The 25,030-nt window shown below is 41.6% G+C and overlaps 1 protein-coding gene across 2 annotated transcripts in view; it reads right to left on the bottom strand.

Moving 5' to 3' along the window:
- NEDD4L (NEDD4 like E3 ubiquitin protein ligase) overlaps nucleotides 1-25,030 on the bottom strand; it is a 308,882-nt gene that overhangs the window by 122,627 nt on the left and 161,225 nt on the right. For both annotated transcript variants that reach the window (XM_036244390.1, XM_036244391.1), the window contains 3 exons: nucleotides 20,457-20,538; nucleotides 17,708-17,746; nucleotides 14,728-14,781 (listed from right to left, as the gene is read on the bottom strand). In XM_036244390.1, coding sequence (XP_036100283.1) covers nucleotides 14,728-14,781; nucleotides 17,708-17,746; nucleotides 20,457-20,538 — 175 coding nt within the window. The remainder of the gene's footprint in view (nucleotides 1-14,727; nucleotides 14,782-17,707; nucleotides 17,747-20,456; nucleotides 20,539-25,030) is intronic.

Genomic DNA, 25,030 nt, shown 5'->3' with positions numbered 1-25,030 from the left:
CATTTTTTTTTTTTTTTTTTAATCCTCAACCGAGAACATTTTTCCATTTTTTGTTCAGATAGAGCGGGAGGGAGAGAGAGGAAGGGAGAGAGAGAGAAACATCGATGTGAAGGGACACATCGAGTGGCTGCCACCCGCACGACCAACCAGGGCTGGGGACAAACTGCAACCGAGGTACATGCCCTTAGCGGGAACCGAACCCGGGTCTCTCTGTACCGCAGGCCGACGCTCCAACCGCTGAGCCAGACCGGCCAGGGCCAGGGGAGCATTTCTTCTCCCCAGGTCTAACGGCTTCCACCTGGATACAACTTGCTCATTGCCAAGTTCTTTAAAACAGTGGCCAGTCATCTAAACCAGTGGTTCTCAACCTTCCTAATGCCGCCACCCTTTAACACAGTTTCTCATGTTGCGGTGACCCCCAACCATAAAATTATTTTTGTTACAACTTCATAACAGTAATTTTGCAACTGTTATGAATCGCCATCGGAAATATGTGTTTTCTGACGGTCCTAGGTGACCCCTGTGAAAGGGTCGTTGGACCCCCAGAGGGGCCGCCACCCCCAGGCTGAGAACCGCTGTCTTAGAAGCCCTTGCCATCTGTCTGCTCTTTGTCACGGTATGGAGAGTAAGTCTGCTTGAAAAGCATAACATAAAAACATCTTTTTAAAGATTTCTGCTTAGATGGGTAACAACTTCTGGGTTACTGCTAATATTTCCAAACAAGAATTTCAGTACCTATTTGCTTTATCATTTTTAAACACTTAAATGGATGAAAATAATTCTAAAGTCCTATCTACGGACACTACTACCAGCAACTGGAACACACTCTCTTCAACCACACATTCTCCCGACTTTATGCATTACAGTTCTAAACGACCTTCACAGTGTAACAGGTACAAAGTGATGTAACCTGAAGCTTGGACGTTTGTCTTTACTGTACATGCCCTTTTGTGATTCACCTCCGTGTATCTACTTCCCAGTGCAGAGGTCGGAGAAGCAGGAGAAAGGGGAATCCCAGCATTGTCTTGTGTTCACTCAAACTTTTGTAACATAGATAAGAATCTGTTAGCGAAAATATGTGAGTAGACTCAAAGATACAGAAAAACTATAAGTATGAGAAAAATCAGACTGATCACTAAGAAACACATCTATTTTCTTGAGTTATTTTTTCCCATGGTTCATAATTTAATACTTTTATATGGCTGAATCTGTCCATCTTTTCTTTTTTTTTCTTTTTCTCCTTCCAAGGTTAGGAATGTATCATCCTTCACAGATATGGCACTCATTTGTTGTTGTTGTTTTTACTGCTTCTTATTCTATGGTGTGGAACATTTTATATGAAATTATCTAAATAGTCTATATTTAGACAGATTTAGATAAGTCTTGAACTTATTTTAATGCTTGTCTTAGGTTATAAATCCAACCAATAGTATAAATTGTATTTAAATGCTGTAGCCCCATTAAAGTGAATATGCTTAATTCGAATGGTGGAAAGGTGGGTTATTCTCCTCATTTGATTTGTTGTTAAGTTCATATGTACTGTACATGATTAATATATCATAATGGAGTAAGGATTTTCTGATATAATGTCATTTCAAATAGAAAGACATGCAAAGAAATGCTCAGATATTTACTTCTTTAGCTCCTCTTCTTAATAAAGCCTCCATAGCAAATATAAACAGCCAACAGTCAGCCCCTGTAGAGCAACTGTGCTTGTCTGTGTCTGAGTACATACAGCCCTACAATATGACATTACAATGAAGGCAACAGGCATCTGTTTAATTCCTGCCACCACCGTTCAATGGCAGGAATTTTTTAAATTTATTTTTATTTTTTTGTTAATCTTTAACTGAGGATATTTTTTCCACTGATTTTTTAAAAATGAGGGAGGGAGAGAAACATCAATGTGAGAGAGACACATCAACTGACTGCTTCCTGCATGACCGCGGGGGATCGAACCTGCAACCCAGGTACATGCCCTTGACAGGAATCAAACCTGTGACCCTTTGGTCTGCAGGCTGACGCTCTAACCACTGAGCAAACCGGCCAGGGCCAAGGACAGGAATTTTCTTGCTATCTCTTTGTCCCTGGCCTGGTGTGGGCAGGTGCTCACAGAACAGCTCTGTGGATGGCAGGTAAGGAAGAAATTCCCTCAACTCCCCATTTGATGGAAAAGAGAGCAATTATTCATGCCAATAACTACACCCAAAAAGTCTTCAACAACATTTCACATTAAAAAACGATTTGCTGAAACGTGCTAATCAAGATCAAGGGAATTCCTGGGCAAATATAGCAACCGCATCACTGGCAGTCACTGCTCCCTTCGGTCTTCCAAGCAAGCCCCTCCCACTGACCCACTGAGACAAATCCTGGTCATCTTTCCAAATGCGGTTCCAATCGTCCCCTCCGTGACATCACTCCGTCCCTCATGACCCGCAGTGTCCCATCCCACATGAAAGCAATCTGTCACCCGCTGCCCGTGCTGGGTATCAGCACTCTCAGAGTGCCCGCTATTGTGAATTACTGCGTCCACTGGGTATGCCTCATCTCAGCTGTCCTGTCTACTGAACTGAAAGTTCAAGAGACAAAACTTCCTAGCTTTTGATGTTTCCAACATCAAGAAGTGCAGTGCTACACATGCAGTATTACTAAAAATCCTTATTCCACACTTGTGAGACAGAAACAAATACTCTGTTAATTGCAAAAATAATGCTCTGTTTCATCTTTAAACTGAAAAAAACTGGCCTACATAACTCCAATTGAAGCTCACAGTTCAATACATTAATAATATAAAATTTAAAAATGACTTCTGCACACGTTAGCTGGGGAAGAATGTCAGAATGTCAGACTGCAGAATACAGGGGCATCTCTTGCTAACAGAATTTCAGCCGAGGGTTCAGGCAGGTCCATTGGCACACTCTGCTTATATGAAACTTTTCATGCCTTTGCCATACCATCTGGGCACCCTAATAACACATGCTAATGCGTAGAACATAGCATCAGGATTTTTTAAAAAACATGGTTTCTACTACCATAAGAGGTTAAATCAATTTAAACAGTAAGACTATGTTGAGATGTTTAAATTCTATTACAACTTAGTATCTTGTTTTTTTCAAGTAGAAAAGCATGATCAACAAGTACATATGAAACATACTGAGCTGAAGGCATTTTCACTCATGAGAAGACACCCCCGAAGAAGCCCAGAGTCACAGTTAGCACACACGCTCAGCTCAGGCCGACTCCTTCGGAAAGTTACAGGGAGCTGTTGGCTCTGAACTCCTGCCCTGAAACGCTCCCTGCTTTGAAAAGGTGCTAGGATTTTTGGTTGGGGATTAATCACACATTTCAATATTTCTGCTCCACCCCAACTTTAAAAATCTGGACCAAAGCAGCTTTTCCCCCCTCTTTCATGAATTAAATACCTAGCATGAATTTTAAAAGAAAAAAAATACACACACACACACACACACACGCGCGCGCGCGCGCACGCGATTATTAAAATGTATGGTTTTTATGAAGCTATAAAAACTCTCAAGGAAATGGAAGAGTTATGACATATGTGGGTCACAGAAAGAAAAACTGTAAATCCATCAATTAGAATCATCAAATACTTAATTCGCCTAGCAAGCACCCCCACCCCACCCCAAGAAAGAGGTAAGCAATATAATGAGATTATAGGCTGACAGCAGATTCCTGTGACCATATGGGGGAAGGAACAGCCTCTGGACTCACTCTTCTCTATAAAAATTAAGTCACAAACGAAGGCTGTGTGAAGTCCAAGGACCTGGGGAAGGCAGATTTCCTAGGGGGACTCTAATCTCTTCCTCCCTGGAGGAATTTCCTCACTTTCTGCTTACACAGTAGTATATGGCACAATACTTAACACCAAAATAAACACAGAATGGTTTCAAAAGAATAGGAAGTCAGGGCAGGCACTTAAAGGAACCTATACAAAGTATTTGAACACTAAGTGTAGCACCAACAGTCAAACTAGAGACAAGAGGGCCCTTTCCAACTCAATTTATGGTAATTCCCTTTCATTTCACGACCTTTCCCTTCACATGAAACAATTTATTCGAAAGTGTCAGAATGGTCCATGGTTCTACAATGACAGGGTATAATAAGCAGGCTTCTTGAAATTCAATCTACTCCCTCCTTTATCCTGAAAGCTCAACTTCCCGTTAAAACGTGGTGATGTCTAGAGACCACCAGTCACTTCAGGATGGCACAAATCAGGTACGACATCAAAGATTCACTCTGAGGCTCACTCATGTCAGGCCACCTGTCTCACTCACTTACTTATTTTTTATATTCCCTTGTATCCTAGACTGCCCAAGTCAGCCACAGTGGAATAATGAACAATTTAAACAGGAAACTCCATTGAGATCATTATACTTCCCGATGCTTACTGAGTCAAGATTACTTCTAAAAGTCTTTCAATCATCTCGATTTGCCCAGAAAAAAAAAGACCACAGACCTCTTACAATACAGATTTTAGCTAATATTTTCAACACTCTATCCCTTTAGGCCTTTGAAATATTTAAACTGGAGCTGGCTATACACGGCAGGCAGACTGTCTAGTCGGCCTCTCTAATGCAGGGCATGGAATATTATGCTGCCTGGTGTGAATCAAGGGACCTGAATGATTGCAGACAGGATACTAAACCTCTGAATAACCACCAGCCAATGCTGGGTTGGGTTTCCCAAGCTTCTTCTGGCATTTTCAGTGGAAACACAGATAATATGGTATTCGTGCATTAGATCCACAGTTTCAACACCATCCACAATTGGTGTTTTTTCCTTGGAAGTATCATTAAGAATTTTAAAAAGGTCAAGGTGTTTAGAGCAGTAATCTAGCTCAGCAGTAATAAGCAGTTAATTATTTTTAGTTTAAAAATTTGCTTGGTTATTTCAAGTTGCACAAATAGATTACCACTAGATTAGCCTCAATTAGCTTTAAACAATGAACTACAAAGAAACCCAACATTTATTAAAATTTAAGGTAATTCTGACATGGAGTAAATTTCTTCTGGTACTGTGAACTTTCACACAGCGATAACAATTTTCTTATTAACATGTATTATAAAATTATAAGTTTATTTCAATGCCTAGGAACGCTGGCTCCAGGCTTAGCCAAGTAAGGCAGCTGCGGCATTTATAAAAATCCTCCAAAAGGCGATGTCTAATAAGGCCTCTTCCCAAATACTGCCCTCATTTGTAAATCACTTAGTGTGGAAATTTTGTACAGGTAACATTAGACTGATGAAACCTCAGCCCATAAGAAGTAAAAGTAAACCTAACCACTGGAAACATTATAGCAAAATAATGTAAAAATATAGCACACTGGAAATACCAGCAGAGGTAAATGATTCAAAGTTTCAAATCTCAATAGAGCAAACACAAGCGAAGGTCCTTTTCTGCAAAGCATTGCTCATGAATAAATTAGCATCTTTTCAGGGGCTGCATCATCACAGAGCAGTGTTAGGGCTCTGTGGTGCTGATTATGCAACCGATAAGTACTCAGGACCAAAGAGATGCCAATGAAGGATATTACAGCTAGTTATTATAGTAAACATTTCCAGGTTTGCCTCAAATTCATGTCGCTCCATGTCTAATGCCATGCTGATCAAAAACTGGTGGTTCACAGTTAACTTCATTTCCTTCCTCGGAGAAAGATTTGTGCATTACCGATACCTGGTTAAGAAGGGAAAAGCCAACATGAACACCAATCAGGCGTGTCCACAAACACTGCCTCATTTAAACCTTACTGTAGGCCTGTAAGCTGCACATTTTTATCCTCAGTTTTCTCTGATGAGAGAGCACACTTAGAGACGGCATCTAACTAACCCAGGACATGTCAATCAACTACCAAGCCAGGCTCTGCAGGCCTCCAAAGATGCCTCCTTCTCTGCATTAGGCCAATGCTGCAAAGCACCAAGTGGAGTTACCATCTCCAAAAATTTCAGCAAAAATATCACATCACAGGAATCTTTTTTTCCTTTTCCTTCCTTCCTTCCTTCCTTCCTTCCTTCCTTCCTTCCTTCCTTCCTTCCTTCCTTCCATTGTGCAAAGATGTCTTAAAATCCCCATTACATATAAAGTGATATGACAGTATACTAATTATCACAACTAATGATAGTACCACGTACCTTCACCTGAACCAGTAAAGAAAGCTCTGTTCCACATGGTCACTGGGAAGGCAGAGTGAGAGGATGCTTCTGCAGCAGGAGAGTTATACAGACTAATGAAATGAACGAAGGCACTTTTCAAATGCTGAAGTGCTATAGAAACATGAGCTCTTGCCTGGGTGGTGTGGCTCAGTGGTTGAGCATCGACCCATGCACCAAGAGGTCGGGGCATATGCCCAGGTTGTGGGTTCGATCCCCAGTAGGGGGCACGCAGAAGCAGCCAATCAATATTTCTCTCTCACATTGATGTTTCTATCTCTTTCTCCCTCTCGCTTCCTCTCTCTCTCAAAATCAATAAAAGTGTACTTAAACAAAAAAGAAACATGAGCTCTCACTGCGAATCCTGTGTCTGGGCATGAAAACACACATCAGTGTTAACTCTGTGCCTGGCCTATGCTTTTCAAGATATCCCTGAAACTAGATGAAATTTTGTTACATAATATTGGAACATTTTCATATATGACCACAGTAAGAGAAATTACTACTATATGCAAGGGGAAAAAACTTTACAGAATCCAGTCAGAAACTGAGTCAATAAAAGGAATATTCTTAGCCATTATAATGCTGCTGTGTTTCTCAGTAAAAGATGGTTTAGTCATATATTCATAGAATTATTTTTAGGGTGAAAAAGAGATACCAATACTAATGTCAAAATTTTTCTGTATCGTAAAATCACCCTTTTCTAAAAGAAAGTCAAACTAAAATTCCTCCCAAATAAAAAGTTTGGCTATTCCTTTTGTTCGGTAAAATGAATTTTTAGTCCCAAATATACTCCACCACTTCTTTTTTTTTTTAATCCTCACCCAAGGACAACATTTTTCCATTTTTTTGTTCGGAGAGAGTAGGAGGGAAAGAGAGGAAGAGAGAGAGAGAGAGATGTGAAAGGAACACATTGAGTTGCTGCCACCTGCACAACCAACCAGGGCCGGGGACAAACTGCAACCGAGGTACATGCCCTTAGCGGGAACTGAACCCAGGTCTCTCTGGACCGCAGGCCGACGCTCTAACTGCTGAGCCAAATCGGCCAGGGCGATACTCCACCACTTCTGTGAAGTGTATGCCCATTGAGGGGGCGCAGGGAGATGGTCAGAGAGCTGGGGAGGAAGCTCAGGAACGCTGCCTTCCCGATGAGGATAGGTGGGGGTGTCAGAATGTGCCTTTACCCACATGGGCCCTCCTTCCTGTTTACCTTATGAACTCTGTGTCGGCAAGAAGCTGAGATAGTCTGAGAAACTTCCCAAGTACCTAGTATAATGTGTACACAGTGGGCCTTAAACACTTTAATGGGATTAGAGTGGCCTCCTGAAGCTTGTGAAACACACAGCCTCGCCGTGATCATGCTCGAAGCGGTGTTGAAAGGGGCATGAATGCTGGTAAACAGTGACTCAACTTCCTTGCAATAACTCCAAAGCAGTTAAGAAGCTCATAACGAGACCTACTTCAAGCAAATAACTGACTATTATTAATGCCACAAACAGAACTGAAACGTTTGCAGACCTCTTAAATATTGTAACTGATGACTGTAAGAACCAATTCCACGTTACTGAGGGTGTCGGACCGGGTGGAAAATCTGTCGCCACGAGGGGTTTGTTCCCATGTATTTTTTTCCTAGGAATCTAGCTGGTTAACATTTTTTGGAGTCATGTTGCACTTGAGATTTTTTTCACTACAGGATGTTTGGGAGCACAGACTTAGAAAAGTACTCAACAAGTTAACCTCGGAGGAAGGTCTAAGGCACAGATTAGGAAATACGAGCACTTTCGTCAAAGGAGTCCTGAATGATTGTGCCAAACAGGATTTCTGACATCATTGAAGAAACAGACTGCAATCGAGTTTAGCTAATTTTTCATGAAAACGAATCATGAAATACCCTTCTGACCAAAGCAGTAGACATTTGAAACATCAAAAAAGCTTGGTGGCAGCCAGACTGTAGACGCCCAAGTGAATGTTTTCCCTCAAGATAAATAAGGCCGTGGCAGCTGCTGCCTGCACCTCACACCCCTGCCCATGTGAACTGCGCAGGGAGCTGAATGGAGCAGACAGTTTCAGGGCGCGACGAGTTTTGTTTTTGCTTCTTAAAGGAAAAAAGTTTTGCTTAAAAGAAAACCAGCTTCTTACCAACCACTTACAAATGTATGTATGTGTACAAAAACACACTATGAAAATGAAAACTACTGTGTGCTAGACAGAACTGATTCTCCAAAAAGAGCTCTGAATTCTAGAACATGAATTTCCGAACGTGAAGACATTTGTTTTCCACTATAATGGTCCTTGAAAGCAAGTTACAGTGGCCCTTGTATGTAAGGCATACATAATCTATTTATGTCCTGATTACATTAGAAATTTCAAAGTAAATGAGACTTTAGTTACATAAATCTATCTGTCCTGGGTATCTAACTGCAAAATTTTTTTAAAAATATTTTGGTAATATAATTAAATAATTATCAAAACTTTAGGAAATGCACTTTGTCCATTTTCCTGTGGGAAGTTGTCCATGTTCGGCATGGAATTGTGATGCCCAATTAAGCCTATAACTGTGCTGATGGCACTTTCTTGGAGTGAAGGTTAAAAGCTATTCTAGTATCAAAATTCTATTGAAATCTGAGCTACTGTATAAAAATGATATTAGACCAGACCAAGACAAAGTACTTCAACATCTCCTAAAAAAGGGGTTAGAGATAATAAAAGGGCTATGGAAGAGATATGAAGAAGAAACAGTTATATAATACCAAGAAAAATATAATACTTGTATTTAGCATCTGATAACCCTTTCAAAGTGGTGAAAACCAACGACAGAGCAGTGATAAAGTTTACTTGAGTGGTCCAAAATATTTCTAAACATAAAACAATAAAAGATGATACAATTCTACAGTACTACTCAGCTATACACTCTGAAAAATCAAAATTTACAATGAAAACCCACAAAAAGTCTCCTAGACATTTCGTAATCATATCCTTAAACCGGAAATCACATGAAATTCAGGGGGACATTTTCAACCCAAAATATAAGGAGTTTGTTCTCTAAAAAAACACACACACATAATAGCTAATGATTACTGGTAAAAGAAAGCTAACTGAGGAAAGTTTTCATCCCCTATAAACTATGAAAGCTGCATAGTCATCATTTGGCTGGTGGGTTAGCAGCTGTTTTTCTATACTCCATTTCACTGAAAGGGAGCAACCAAGAACACACAGCAATAAAGGCCAAAATCTGCTCTGGGGCATCTGTTTCCACAGCTGGAGACAGGGTACTTACTATTCTATACACAGCATCCCAGCTTAGACACTCAAGCGGACAGGGTTAAACTGTAGGCCCTGCAATCTGACCATTAACCAGTCCCCAGTCAGTGTGACCTTAGCCTTGGGCCTATCAGCCCACCTGCTTCAAAAACACATTTCTTACTGTCCTACCTTTGTTTGTTCAGTATTAATGGGACACAAAAACAAAAACAAAAGATGATAAATGATATAACAAGGGCTGACCCTCTACAGCAAAAAGGCCACTAGGAAGAATTGGTCACACTTTACATACACTTTAGTCTGGAGTTTTCAGCGATATTCTTGTCTATATTAGAACTATTTTTAAAGGGAGGTGTTGCCCAAGGCTATATCTGCAGGCAGCTTTTAAATGTATTTCCAACACCAGCATGTTGGGGCGCTGGCAGATTAATTTAATCTTTTATTCAGAAGGGGGGAATAGGAAGGGGGATGTTTCGATTTTCCAAACAGACAGAGTTGTCTGACTTTGAGGACCTAAAGAAAAGATATTTTCTGAAATGCTAACTAGTTTCATGGACCTCCTCCACCAAACACTAGAGCACAAATCACAATTTGGCCAAACTTTAAGTTACACTGGCCCGAAGCTGGGAAACTCCCAGAGGGAACGGGATGAAGTTTATTTTAATTACGCTGCAGAATAAGCTTTCTGGGCTCGAATCACTCCTTTATGTCTCTCTCAGGGAAACGCAAGCCAACTTACCGGGGCTCCTGCCACGGTGGAACCAGGGATGGTGGGGTTACTCTCCTTGCGGTCCTCATGAGATTCCTCCGGTCCCCGAGTCACAAGAATTCTGAAATGCTGCTGCCCCGCATTTTGATCTTGCCTGATCTTAAATGTGCAGCCCTGACCCTGCGGGGTCCTTTCCATGGAATTCATCCTGTGGATTTCGGGAGCCACCCTGCGGCCCCGAGGCGGCGTCTCTGGGTGTCCCATGTGGCCCAGTTCTTCCGTGGGGCTGCTGCGCTCCGCTCGGGGCTGCGTGGGGTACGACGTGCTCCTCTCCAGCCGGATGCGGGGGTACCGCACCAACCTGTCCCCCTTCGTGCCTGTGAACCCAAAGTTGAAGTCACCACCTACACCCGGCCCGCCTGCTGGCGGCTGCTGTAGCTGGAAGACAAAGCAGCGCTTCCCAGAACTTCCAGAAGTATCGGGAACGTGCTGCAGGGACCAGCGCCTGGGCTCCGGAGCTGAAGGGCTGCCCTGGCCGTCGGCCCCAAAGGGCATCAGCCTCACCTGGCGCACGTCAGCGCTGGAGGCTCGGTGCTGGATCCGGAGCCCGCCACCCTTGGGTCCTGGGGTGGCCGCAGGCTCGGCCTCCTCGCGGCCATCAGCAGCGACAGGACCCCATGCTCGGCGGCCACACATGCCATTGACTTGGGGGCCTGCACCCCTGGTGGCCCTAAGCGGGGAGTCCTCTGGGGCCTGGGGCTCAGGGGGCTCCAGGCAGCGGCCCAGAGGCACTGACCCCACGTCGCCATCCAGGCCCTCGTGTAGCCCGCACATGTCTGGGGCCCCGTCGGCCGCTTTGCGCTGCAGCGAGATCTGCACGGACGAGCTGCGGGTGGGCCGCGTGTCCACCGGGCTCAGGAGCTGCGGGATGAACATGGACGTGCTGCGCTTGAGCGCGCCCACCGCCTCCTGCAGGCCGCCGCCGTCCTCCGCCCCACGGTGGGCGAAGGGGTGAGGGCCGCTCCTCCGCGGCAGGGTGTGGAATGCCATGAAAAAGTCGTCTTCTCTCTCCTGGTCGAGGATCTCCGATTCGGGGGCTGTGTTGCTGCGACCGGAGCCAAAATGAAACCGAAGCCGATGGGCCATGGTGCCCAGGGGGGCAGGGAGGGAGAGGACGAGCGGCGACAACACGCCCAGCACTGCCAGAAGTCAAAAACCGAAGACACAAACTCCAAGAAAAAGCGTCCCATCTGCCAAACTGTTAGCACTGCGGCACCAAGAGCGACAGATAGCAGAAATAACCCAAGTGGCAAGCGGCATTCCAGGCATGATTGGATAAGAGCAAAAAGCTCTCATCCACACTGTGACAGAGGGTAGGATGGCCAGAACCACATGACCGCCGTCTCCCCCTCCAATGCCAGCTTGTGGACTTAGTGGAGTTTTCCCCCCTCTCGCTCTCATTTTTTTTTTTTTTTTTAAACAGCAAGAGCCTGAAACAGCACCTTCCCAGCTGCTGCTTTTTTCCATCAGACAGGAGTGGCCCCAGCAGGGAGCTCGCACAGCTGACTACGGCAGACACACTCCGAGCCACGCTGCTATAAATCTATCCGCATCACACTCACAGGACAGTTCTTTCCGAGCGGAGCCGGGGCACTGGGCTCTCTAACCAACGCGAGAGCTGGCACTGAACACGCCAGCACACAGGGTATTTCCCCACCTCCCCGCAGGACCAAATGACGACAAGCAAAAATGCCTTGGCTCGAGGAAAACCTTTCACCAGCCTCGGAGGTTATGTTCCTGTTATTTATGATATCACCACACTACCCGGATGGAATGCAAACTAATAAAATGTGCTATAAATACGGTTACACATCCCACAGAATTAGTGTCTCTTTAATGCTAAATAATTAGACCATGATCTATAAGACACAAAATAGCTAAGAGCAAGGGGCACAACTTTTCACACTGCCAGTTAGTGGTCTGCCTTCTGCTACTACAATCCTTTTCATTTAGAAGGTAGGTAGAAGGTAGGTGTGTAGGTGTGTGTGTTGAACTCTCACACAGTATGACTGTCAGAGAGGGGAGTACCAGAGAAAAGGGACCCAGCTGGAGAAAATATTTTCTCCCATATGCCAGATAAGAGGAAAAAAACAATACTCCGCCCCCTCCCCCAATAAAAGGAAGGAAAATTGAAGAAGGGTGTACATGTGCTTTTTGTAGAAAGTTAACTTAAATACCATACAGGAAAAAAAAGGCTGCCCCGAGCTGACTGTTTTCCAGCGAGAAGTCAGCAATATTATTAACACAGTTGGGATACAAACAAGGAATCTCGCTATTTCTGCAAAGGGCCCAAAAAGAGCTAAGAAAGAAAACTAAAGGTCCACATTCAAAAAACTGTCATCGGATTTGTAAACTTGGATATATTCCGTGTGTTTTAAACTATTTTCCGTGATCCAGAAACATCAGTTATTTAACAAAGAGATTCAGGAGGGAGGGAAAGGGAAAAAAAAAAAGAGCAGGGAAAATACCAAGCTGCAAAGAGTGACAAAAAGAAGTTTATTTTAAAATCCACCAAGCATGACTTCGTCAACAGCTCTGGAATCGAAGGTATGGGGGATTAACCCTGTGTTTACGTACACACAAACCTGTTTTCTAAAGGCATGTGTTTTAAATGCCAAAAATGGAAGCTAGTTTGTTTAATACTAAACCTAAGTACCACTGCAGCCACGTACTGTCTTGGCTGGATTAATGGCCAAGGAGAAACATCAGCAGTGACACTCACTGCATGGTAACAGCACTGCAGATGGCCTGGGGCAAAGCAGGTATTAATATCATAAAACAGCGTTCCAGATAAAATCTGTATTCACACAGGATTTCTTAGAGCTCTGCATTCAAAGCCCTTTTGGGTCTAGAAGTACATCAGGGCCCAAGACAAGGTCATATCGCCAGTCATTGGGCTAGATAATGGCAATGAGAGCCCCATTTTTTACAGTGAATTTCTCTTAATAGAAGAAAATTAAGTAATTAATTAAAACACATATGACAAGAGGCAATTCTCCCTCCAATCTGACCCTGCCTTCACCTTAAAGAAGTGTTATTATACTCAATCAGTGAGTAAGGATTAGTCTGTGACCGCATCTGTGACTCCAGGGACTGACCGTCACTCCACAAACACTGCCCACAACTCCCAGTCTCTGCTGGATGACAGAGGGGCACTAAGACTGCACCCTCAGTGGAATCACTCATTCGGTTTAACAAGAAAATCACTTCAGACACACAGCTGATTCAGCTATGCACCACCCAAGGTAAAAAAAAAAAAGGTTGAGTTCAATGAAAAGCCACCGAAGACCCAAGTATATTTTTTATAGAAAAGATGTCAGGACAGGAAGCCAGAATCTGTTGGCTTTCTAATTTGGAAAATAATACCAAGCACAGGAGATTAAGCACACTCCCAAATTCCATAATCAGGGCGAAAAGCCTGGCTATTCGCCACCACTGGCCTGAGACTAGAACAGCAGTTCCCACTGAGCCCTGCACCGACTGCCATGTCTAAATCACATCCGGGCTCTAGACCTCTTCTCTCAAGGGCAAGGACAGGGAGTTAAGCGAGTTGTAGTACAGGGCTCCTCCAAATCACATATTCTCATCTCAAACCATTTAGAAACTTGAAGTTTCAGTTTAATTCTTCAGCAGGAAGGGTTCATTAAGAACATTCATTTTTACAACAACAAGAGAAACCCATTAGATTCAAGGAAAGTAAATCTGAGTGACAACTGATGGCAATGAGTTATACCTCTTCTTAGAGCACCTTGGAAGCTGGCACAAAACAAAGTTCAATTTCATAGTTGGAACACTTCCCTCACAGGTACTTGATGTTTACATTCTAGTTAGGTAACTGGCAAAATGCTTCAAGCCAGATTTACTTCTGAAATTCCATTTCTAAAACAAAATCTTAGTTTTGTTGCACGCATATATATAGATACATAGATATGTAAGATATCTGTATCTTACTATCTAACAATCTCTATATAAAATGTTAGTTTGTATCAGTCTTATGCCTCACGCATATCTTTGGTTCTACTAATTTCCCTTGAGAAAGTACCACTTTCAAAATATAATTAATTTTACCTGTTAAATATAGATTCACTTTTTACTGTCTACAGTTAATTAGATTTTGTTTCCCTATGTGGAGAGAAGCATCATAGAATTCCGACTGAACAGGTGACAGTACTGTAGTCTGGCTTATATTTAAAATCCCTGAAAGGTTTGTGTACATGAGCAATGGCCTCTTTACAGATTTGCCAACCACTCTGAATGCCCAACAGAACGTAAATATGGTTTGATATATCAGTGTGACTTTCACTAATATTAACTATGATAAAAACATGCACAAATACAAATACAATTTCTGTCCCAGCCATACAAAAATATTTGTTAGAATCATGAGCCAGTAATGGAATAAAAATAAAGTCATGGCAGGGGGCAGATAGACTGTCAGAAGTACAACACGAACAGAGTTTTAAAAGCTGCTGCTCTAAAAATCAAGTGTTTTAAAAAATGAAGCAAAAATAAAACCTGAGATCCACTTACCAATCTGTTTTCATCAAATACTTCAAACAGGAGTCTGTGATTAGATGGGTTTACCTAGAGAGACATAAATAGTATTTCAAAAATGGGCAGAGATAACTCAAAGGATGAAATAAGAGATAAAGAACAGAATGCTTTAAAATGCACCCAAATCAAATGTGAAATCTGAGCAACTGGTTTCTTCTGGAAATCCTGTATCCACTAAATCAACTTTCCTATTATTGATTTCTGTATTTTTCTATGCCTAACATTGAGGTATATAAAAGGAAAAGGCTTGTAGCTGCTTTTCTAACATTAGAAAGAATAATTATAAATAGTTTTTCAAACTCCTATAAAAAAGGGGTGGTCACTCCTGTAAGACCAGTGATTTTCAACCTTTTTCATCTCATAGCACACATAAACTAATTACTGAAATTCTGTGGCACACCAAAAAAAATATATTTTTTGCAGATCTGACCAAAAAAAAAAGGCATAATTTTGATTAACTCACACCAGATAGCTATTGTTGTGTTGGCTGTTGTCATTTTTTATTTGACAATCTAGAGGAAAAGAGGCCAGTGCCCCTGACTAAATAGTCAGGTAAGACATGTTTTAAAAATTCTTACAGCACACGGGTTGAAAATCGCTGCTCTAGACCAAGGCTGTATCTTCACAAGATCTATGGCTGAAGATAGCTCATAGGCATCATCACCACCATCATAATAAAATAGGGACAATTAAAATAATAAAAGAATAGTAAAAGCAGCCATTTACTACATTGTGCTTATTTTTCAGGCATTATCTACTTATTAAATATCAAAAACACATAATCTCCTTTGATTCTGACTGCAAACCTATGCTGTGTAACTGTCGCCCCAATCTTACCATGAGGATACAAGGCAACCAGAACCCCAACCAGGCCTGCTTGTCTCCAGAGCCCATGCTTTGAACCATCCGAGAGACAAAGAAAGAAAAGACGTCCTCCCGCAGCTGTGGGGTCAATGTCAGAGCTAGTGAGCTTTCAATGTCTTTCTGCTTCTTTCTGTCTCTTTACCAAAACCTCTCCAAAATGGCAGGAATCATCCCGCAGACCCAAGTAACATTTTATGAGTATCAACCACATATGGAACATTGTGCCAGGTGTTCTCATTCACATTATCACATGGAAATGCTGGAAACAGCCCTATGCAGTGAGGACCTCTCTCTCCCATGTGAGCGATAAGGAACTTGCAGAGAATGTAGTCCTCGGGTGGCTTTTCCAGCGTCACAAAGGTCACATGCCTAGAACCCAGGATGGGACCCGGGATGGGACAGCAAGTCTCGTCTGCTTCATGATGGAGAATAGAATGAAAGAACTCTGACATACATCTTGTGCTTGTGGCCCCCTGGCCTGCCCTCAGAGGCCCAGTGATGGAGCAAGCAGTCAGAGGGGGTAGGGTTCTAAGCTCTGGGAAGGGTTGAGCTGCTGACCAGTGCATCCTCAGGCTGCGGCTGGGGCCGGCACATAGTAGACACACAATAACAACTTGTGGGGTGAATAAAACAAAGGCCTTTTTGTAAAAAGCCAAGAAAAATAGAGTTTGCATATGTGTATAGCCAAGATTAGTTGGAAAAAATTTTTGGGTGTACTAAAATTTACATAAATGTGGCCAAGGTGTTAAACTGAAAGGGGTCTAAGTAATTTGGAGTTTTACAAGTGGAAAGTTCTATTTGAGAGTTACTAAGGGCCAATAACATCAATCTGCCCCTGTAGGTTTCTCAGTCCTTCAAAGTAATTTTAAATGCATCTGGTGGAGGCTACACATAGGATCTCACCAAGTATTAAAATATCCATGCTACATTTCATCTCTGAACATAATAGAAAACATATATCTAATGATCTAAGTTTGGAGCACATAAAATACTACTGTGATTGGAAGAAGAAATCAGGACCAATGACAATAGGTCTAATGGTAATATTGTGAAAATACAGTTATTTGGGAATCTACACTAATCAAAATATCTAATCTGGCACATTTGTAAAGGCAAAGTAGTTAAAAAAAATTTTTTTTAATATGTTTTTATTATTTTTTTAGAGAGAGAGATAGAAACACTGATGTGAAAAAGAAACATGGCCGCCTCCTGCACACCCCCTACTGGGGATCGAGCCCACAACCTGGGCATGTGCACTGACCAAGAATCGAACTGGGACCTTTCAGTCCACGGGATGACGCTCAATCCACTGAGCCACGCTGGCCGGGCAAGGTAAAGTAGTTTTTAATATCACAATATCACAGCTATACATACAATGAGAATATATTCATTTTGAAGAGATAGAGAAAATTAAAAAAACACATTTCCATTACATAGTTGAGCAGTTTAATATTTTCAATTTTTCAGTACAAAAAAAACCCAGCAACCACCACAAATAGTAATCTCTGTTAATTCACAGAATTCAGTCATTTCTATATATAGCTCTTCTAGGTAGTAAACATAAAAGGTTGAGGAAATTTAATTAATTTTCAGTGATATTTAAACTCCAGAAGTAGTTTTATACTACACACATATATTCACATTAAATACTTGAATTACAAAAATTTTCCTTGCTAAGAACATGATTGGTAATTTAGTCTTCTTTTTCATCCTGTTGCTTCTATTGTTTTATCCTACCTCTACAATAATTCATAACCCATATCTCAGAGAGGAAATTAACCTACTGTTTTAATGATACTTTACCTTACTTTTAAAAGAAAAATTTGAATAGAAAAGCCAAAATATGGTATTTAGATACATTTCTTTTTATGTCCCTAAAACATTCCCAAATAAAACAAGTCATATTTTTTTACTACTCATCAGAGTCTTTGAAAAATTGGGACGCATTAGCAGGCTGGCTACCCAACCATTTCTCATAGTGAAAGGAATTTCACAGTAAAAATTTAACAGCTTTCATTCAATAGGAATCTATTAGGATAATATATCAATCTAGTGATAAATAACAACAGTTACCAAAAAATGAAAAACTTACTCTAAAATAAAATTCTTCATTCCATTTTGGGTTCAGCGTCTGGAAGAGAAATTATCTTGTAATATATTTTACGGTCTTTGAAACTTTAACAGTTACTAGTATAACATAGTCCATATATTTGCTTAGCTATTTTTATTAAAAAACACACACACACACAAACTAAGAGATTCTCAAAATAGCAAAAAAAAGCAGCATTCAGTCAATTATTTGAGACTATTCTATAAACCAAACTAGATAGGGAAGGGATGGATTTATGAAACAGATGATTCATAAAGAAACCATAAATTGCAAGCTATCTACCAGAAGGAGTAACATTGGGGATCTGCAAAGAGCCATCATCAGGAAGATATAAAGATACTTTTCAAGAAATTAACATTTGTATGACTACCCTATCAAGAAGGAAATAAACTTTGTTCTCTTCCCTCAACCTATGTGCTACAAAAAAGTGAAGCATTTTATAACAACCATATTGATGATCAGATTATATAACAAGAAAAAAAATCTGCCAGCTATAAACCAAAAGTAAATTCTTGTTTCCCAAAATAGCAGGTTTAAAAAGATTCTTCTCCGTATTCTCCTCTCTTCTCTATCCATTCATCCATCCATTCCCATATCAATCTACTTAAATACACAGCGCACAAGAACATGGAAAGGATATTTTGTCCTCAGCATAGACAATAGATGGACTGGTTAAACAGCCTCTGAAACTAAGATGAAACAGATACTATGAAGGAATACATATATATGCTTGTGAATTTTGGACATGCATAATACTCTTAAATAAATACATGTCTCAAAAATTACATGTAAATATTTGAGACTGAGAAATCACCTCACCCATGGCCACAGATATTTTGCAGTCAGAATATTTGCCTTTATTAACCTATTTCCTTTAACATACTAGTGCAAGAAGAAGCAAAAATAAATAATGCACCATGAAAAATAAAAAAAAAAACACAGAATTTGTATAACCCCGAACTGGCATTTTTTAAAAAAAATCAGCACCTTCCCCACCCAGGACTCAACAGTGAATCCAACCCTACATAACGGGGCTTGGTACTTTTAGCTGAGGATGGAGCCGGGATGGTGATGGGAGAGGGGGTGGGGAGGGCACAGGGGTGCCAGGCAGCCAGGGAGCCAGGGAGAGGTAGGGCAGGCCCGGGCCTGCCTTGGCTGCAATAGTCCGGGACCAGCTTCATAGAAATACAGAGGGGAGGAAGCAAAGGACAGGTGAGGGAAGAAAACAACAAAAACAGAGACCACAAAACGCATGAAAGACCGGGCACAGGGCCAGGAGGCGAGGAGGATGAAAGCAGTTCCCGGGCGGTCACAGCAGTGATACTAACCAGGAGGCTGGCTGCCGAGCAGCCCAGCCACGCAGCTGCACCTCTACCGTGGAGAGGAGGGAGGAGGGGCTCCCCTCGGAAGAAAACACATTTCAATTCCCAAATCACCTGCTCTGGGCCTTAGGTTCTCCGCTCCTTCCGCGTTCGCAGGCTACGGGGTCCTGGGCTTGCCGCCCCGCAAGGCGTGCCTCTCCCTGCACTGATAACTGAGCCAGTGACAGCGCCTAACACGGCGAACAATGGCCTCCCTCCTTCGCAGGCATCCTCCCCACTAATCAAAACATTTTTAATGCCAGGCCGAATGCCAGGTGGAGGACACGCTACAGCTGCCTTTCCTTACACAAAATGACCTGGTCCTGGAGCCCAGGCGTCTGCACAATCGCAGGAGAGGTACCATTAAAAAAAAAAAAAAAAAAAAAGCCATCAAGCTCTCCAGGAAAGGCTGATCACGGTGTTATCTCCCTACCCAAAGGCAGTGAGGACAAAATAATAGTAATCCATAAATAACACCGGAGCATGATTTAAAGCGCTTTTGATTAAAAATAATAATACTTTTTAAAAAGCAGCCCTGGCTCATTTGGCTCAGCAGTTAGAACTTCAGCCTGTGGATCCAATGGGTGGGGGTTCCATTCCTGGTCAAGGGCATGTACCTGGGTTTCAGGTTTGACCCCTGGCCTTGGTGGGGGTCGTTGGGGAGGCAAACAATCTATGTGAGAGACACATGGATGTTTTCTCCCTCCCTCCCTTCCCCTCTCTAAAAATCAGTGGGAAAATATCCTCCAGTGAAGATTAACAACAACAAAGGCATCTTCAACAAATGCCTGAAATGTGGACTAAATACTTTGTCACACAAGCATGAAGCTAAATTAATTAAAATATAATTATGGAAACGCCTTTAATGAAATCATGTATGTGAGATTTAGAAAAGACACATATAAACTTAGTTTTATTATTAATATTTTTTATTTGTTTTTATGTAGCTAAGCAAGTATTTGCTTCTTTGGAAATACTTGTTTCAAGTTAAATCATTCCCTTTATGCCTACCAAATCCTCAAGTGACTCTATTTCATTAAACATATTTTAAATTTCTTTATGAAAAATAAGCCAACAAGAACAAATCTTTGTTTTGCAGTACTCTTTGCAGGGAAAAACATTGCTACTTGTAATAATATTTATTTTAAGAATACTGTCTTTACAGTCATTTAACCAAAAGCCAGAAACTTATCTTGGGTTAACACTAAAAACTTTGATCTATATTGAATTTATAGATTTAATACTGGGAGAGACAAAGTAAAAATATTGCCATCTTAATCTTAAAATATAAACTTGTATAGAACCAAAATACATAATCTAACCAGATTAACATATGGCTGAAATGAGATGTAATTAGGATGGATACCTACCTTTTTAATTGTTTTTGTCTGGACCAGAGCAAGTTCTCTATTCTCATCCGCTACGTACAATGAAAGTTTCACGTATGGATCACTGCAAGAAAATATTTCAGATTTAACAGGATTATACTTTTCATTTTAAAATTACAAAAAAGAAATCAGCTAAAACCTGAAGCATAATTTAAAGCATCTTTGATTAAAAGATGTACTTTTGATGAAAATGCAAATATCAATTGACAACTCAGCTTATGTAAATTCCACAAACTAAGCAGTAACATTTTCAATTTACCTATTAAGTAAATAGACTGAGAAGTTTCTACCAATGAGAGCCAATGATGTCTATTTAGAAGCAAAAATATCATGAAACTCATACTCTAACTTTAAAAATAATCTTGCCTAACTCAAAATATTTAAACTGCCATAGTTTTTCCCTTAAACAATCAGATTCCGAAAAGATTTCAAGAACAAAGTAACAAGCATACAAAATTTTTTCAGATTAGCAAAATCTAGCTAGAAAATTTATTTCATGTCATTTATATTCTGATTTCTACTATTTATGTAAAAAAATAATTTTCTTTTAGTGGAGGTAAAAGACATTGTTTATCTAAACCAACAACTATCATCTTACAAATTAAAACACAAACTCAAAAACAAAAAACTAAGGCCCAGGAAGTCAGGGGGATTTGCCTAAATTTATAGATTTCAGTAAAGTCTAGATAAAATTTCAGGTTTCCTGACTACAAATCCTAGAGTTTTTATTACTTCCTTGGGAAATTGAAAACTTTTAAGGAGAAGTGTACTATAAGGATTACTTAGTGTGAACTATATATCTCCTAACAGTGTGACAAATCCAGTATCACTAATGTGGGATAGTTCAAATCTAGTCAAACCAGCACTATAAGAATTTGGGCTCCAGGTTCTCTCATTTCACACTTGAGACCCTGAAAATCAGAGAAAGGGCTTCCCATGTATTCAATTCCCCAAATTTTCACTCATCTAATTATCTACAGCTGATAAGTTATTTCTACCCACTTTGAGAATTATCCTTTAGTGCTATATCATGACTATTAACAGTTATTGCGCAACTTCTAGGACATTTCCAAAGATTACACAGGGTATTGGTTAAATGCTTAAGACTATGTTGATTTTTATTTTATACTTTAATAAATATGCCATGAAATCCTTCAAGGAAAGAAAAGGTGTGGTAAAATTAAAAGTTTGGTAGTAACAGGACTATACTCAATATTCAAAAAAAACAAAAATCAAATGTCAGTAAAAAAAAAAAAAAAATACATATATACACATAGGCTTTATTATGGTATTTATTACCCATAAAATACATTTTAATGTAAGCTATAACATATCTCCTTAAAAAAGAAGAAGAAGAACAACAACAACAACAACAACAACAAGAAGAACAAGAAGAAGAAGAAGAAGAAGAAGAAGAACAAGAAGAAGAAACAGCAGCAGAATTTGCTCAGTTATATTCTAAACATTCTGGTATACAAGAAGGCTGGATATAAGACCATCACTCTGTTAATAGAGGCATCTAATTCTCCTTTTATGAACACCCCCAGCCTTAGAATAAAGATGAGTCAGGAGACAGACCTAATCTCGGTTTAAAGACCATCCCTCCCCCAAAAGCACCCTGGCCATTTTGGCCCGAGGATCAGTGAGTCTCGGGTTTGATTGCAGTCAAGGGCACATGCGTCCGTTGTGGTTTGTCCCCCGCCCTGATCAGGGTCATGCAGGAGGCAACCAGTCAATGTGTCTCTCTTACATCGATGTTTCTCTCTCTCTCTTTCCCTCCCACTCTATCTTAAGATAAATAAAAAAATGTCCTCAGTTGAGGATTAAAAAAAATAAAAAATAAAAAAATAAAGACCTGAAGAGCACCTTCCTAATCAGTCCTGGTTGGAGTGATGAATTAGGAGTCAATTGCTATGTGATTCTCAGACCTGAGCATATGAGAACTGCCTGGGGGAGAAGGGAGTTAAAACACAGATTGCTGGGCCCCAACCCCAAAGACCCCTAAAGACCCAGTAGGTCTGGGTGGGACCCTATAATTTGCATTTCTGACAAATTCCCAGTGATCCCAATGCTTCTGATCCAGGAACCACACTGAGAACCAGTTAGATGGTATTTTAAAATACTTTTTTTTAAAGCTATATAAACTAACATTCTATTTCTAGCCACTAAGCTATTGCTAAAACAAAACAAAAACACCAGGCCTGATATCTCTGTTGTCTCAAGAACAGGTTCCCAGAATGCTTGGAGGTGCACACACAGGCACACCCACACACAAGCCTACACTACCGAGAACTCCATAAACTCTGCTGACTGCCGCCCCATTTTCATGTCCCTCAGCTATCACGACTGCTGCCTATTACAGAACTGCAATACAGAGCTAAGCATTCCCTCTAATAGAACATCCACATTCTTCTACTAATCATTTATTGACCTCGGTTTGTATCCCCTAAACAGTTCACAGTAAGTGGCACACGCAGCTGGGGGTTGAGAGTGGGGTCCCTAAGGCTGGGACAATGTGTCCAGCTGTAACAAGGCAGGCATGCCTGGGCACGTCTTGAAGTGCTCCTCCAGGTACAAGTAGGGACTGGGGTATCTGCATGAAAGATCAACCAAGAAACTCCTGGAAGAGAATTCAGCATGGAGAGAGAACCAAAGGCTAACGTGTGGGAGCTGGTGGAAGAACAATGGGGTGAGAGTTCAAGGGGCAGGAACACAGGGCTGAACATGTCAGTTCAAGGGTGGTGCTGGTGGGAGCTACCCAGACCGGTCTCAGGTTCCTCCTCCCTGTCTGACGGTACAGCAGGACCGTTCACATCGATGAGTATTTACTGAGTACCATCTACATTCCAAGGACTCTTCCAGGAGCACACACAAGTGCTAGTGAACTGGGGGAAAGGGTGGGCAAAAAAAGGATGACATCAACGAAGGTCATACGTGGGCATTTACGCATGGCCCTACTTAGCCCAGATGAGTGAAGACAACTGCGTCTTCCCAGTTCAGCGAGGTGAGAGCTGGAGCACAGAGCTGGAATATGGGTCAGGGCATCGGGAATTAGAATTACGAGCAGGAAGATGCCAGAGCAGCCTGAACAGGAATCAATTCTACCTCAACCAGCAGCACCACCATGATCACAAGTCCAGCAGCGCCCAATCACCACGAAGAGGTCCTCGCCTGGCATACGTGAAATACTTACATGTGTATCTCATTGGACCCTCACTGCAAGCTTATGAAGTTGGCACATTTCTCGGATGAGAAAATGAGACAGACATCAAGCAGGTCAATCAGCAAATAGGGGAGATGGAAAGGGAGGGGTACAGGCACACTTGCTCCAGAATCCAGTTCCGTGAGTGCACACTCTACAGCCTTGCAACACTACCGCTGACCACCGACAGAGCTGGCCGGAAGGGCTGTCCAGGGGCAGGAGCTACTAGAATTCTGCCATGTTGGAAAACATTTTGGATGTGACTGCAATTATGATATAGTTTTTATCTTTGCTGTGGTCGGAGGAGGAACAAGATGCCCGAGCTAAGTGTCTACCTTTGGGGAAGGCCACACCTTGAGATCTTATCTTCTGTACACTCCAAATAACTAGCTGTGTAACCTTGGACATGTCACTTTAGCACGGTGAACCTTAATTTCCGTATCTCCAAAATAAAGGGTTTGGACTAAATCAGTGGTTTTCAAACTGCAGAGCCTCAATTCTGCTTAACAATCTCAGGTTAGCTACGCGAGGCCATTCCACCGTCATCTGTTCTATATACTGGGCTTCCGTGCTAGAATGTTTTAGAACTTTATTTTTAAAAATGTTTTAAAGCCACTAAACTGGATAGTCCCTTTTAGAATATTCTGAATCTCAGAACAATTCGAACTTGTTTCACGTCATTCCTAGGAAAGAACTAGAGCCCAGCCCATCCTACAGGCGCAAGAGGGAATACGCCCCTGACCTCTATGAAGAGGTTTTCTCCGTCAGGACATAAAAGCACAGCTTTGAGTACGGGAGATGACTTGATCATCACTGGGCTGATATTTCCCGATATATATTACCAGCTTCTAATCAACTTAACTACTAGGTATCAAAATCATGTCACCCAAGCAACAAGCAAAACAAAAATGACGTGTGTTTGTGCCTGGGTCAAGCCTAAGGACGGTGAACCTCACCACCAGCTCCTTCTCCAATGCTCGCGTGTTGTTTTAACCCGAGGGCCTCTGTTTCTGAGCGCGATGCTGCAGAGGAGTGGTAAAGGGAAGAATTCCGTTCCCAGGCACTCCACACGACTCCACGGGAGCCTCCGATAAAGTCCGAAGTTCTGGAAGAACCCTCTGCCCTCACCGAATCCTGCTGTACCTCACCGATCCTCACCACACCCCTACCTTTGCTGCAAAAGGTCAGAGTCCTGAGGTCACAGGTTAGGTATGTTTCCGATCACCGCCCCTCCTAAGCATCAGTGTACTTAGGAAAGACAGTGGTTCTTTGGCAATTACTATCGTCCCAGGTAGGCACAGGACACAGGGAGAGAGAGAGTTCCGGTTTTTGCGTTGCTCCCTTTTATACTGTA

The sequence above is a fragment of the Molossus molossus genome, unplaced genomic scaffold, assembly GCF_014108415.1.
Source record: "Molossus molossus isolate mMolMol1 unplaced genomic scaffold, mMolMol1.p scaffold_m16_p_6, whole genome shotgun sequence".
Classification (NCBI taxonomy): domain Eukaryota; kingdom Metazoa; phylum Chordata; class Mammalia; order Chiroptera; family Molossidae; genus Molossus; species Molossus molossus.
Note: the sequence above shows the minus strand (reverse complement) of the source record. Positions and strands in the feature narration are given on the sequence as shown.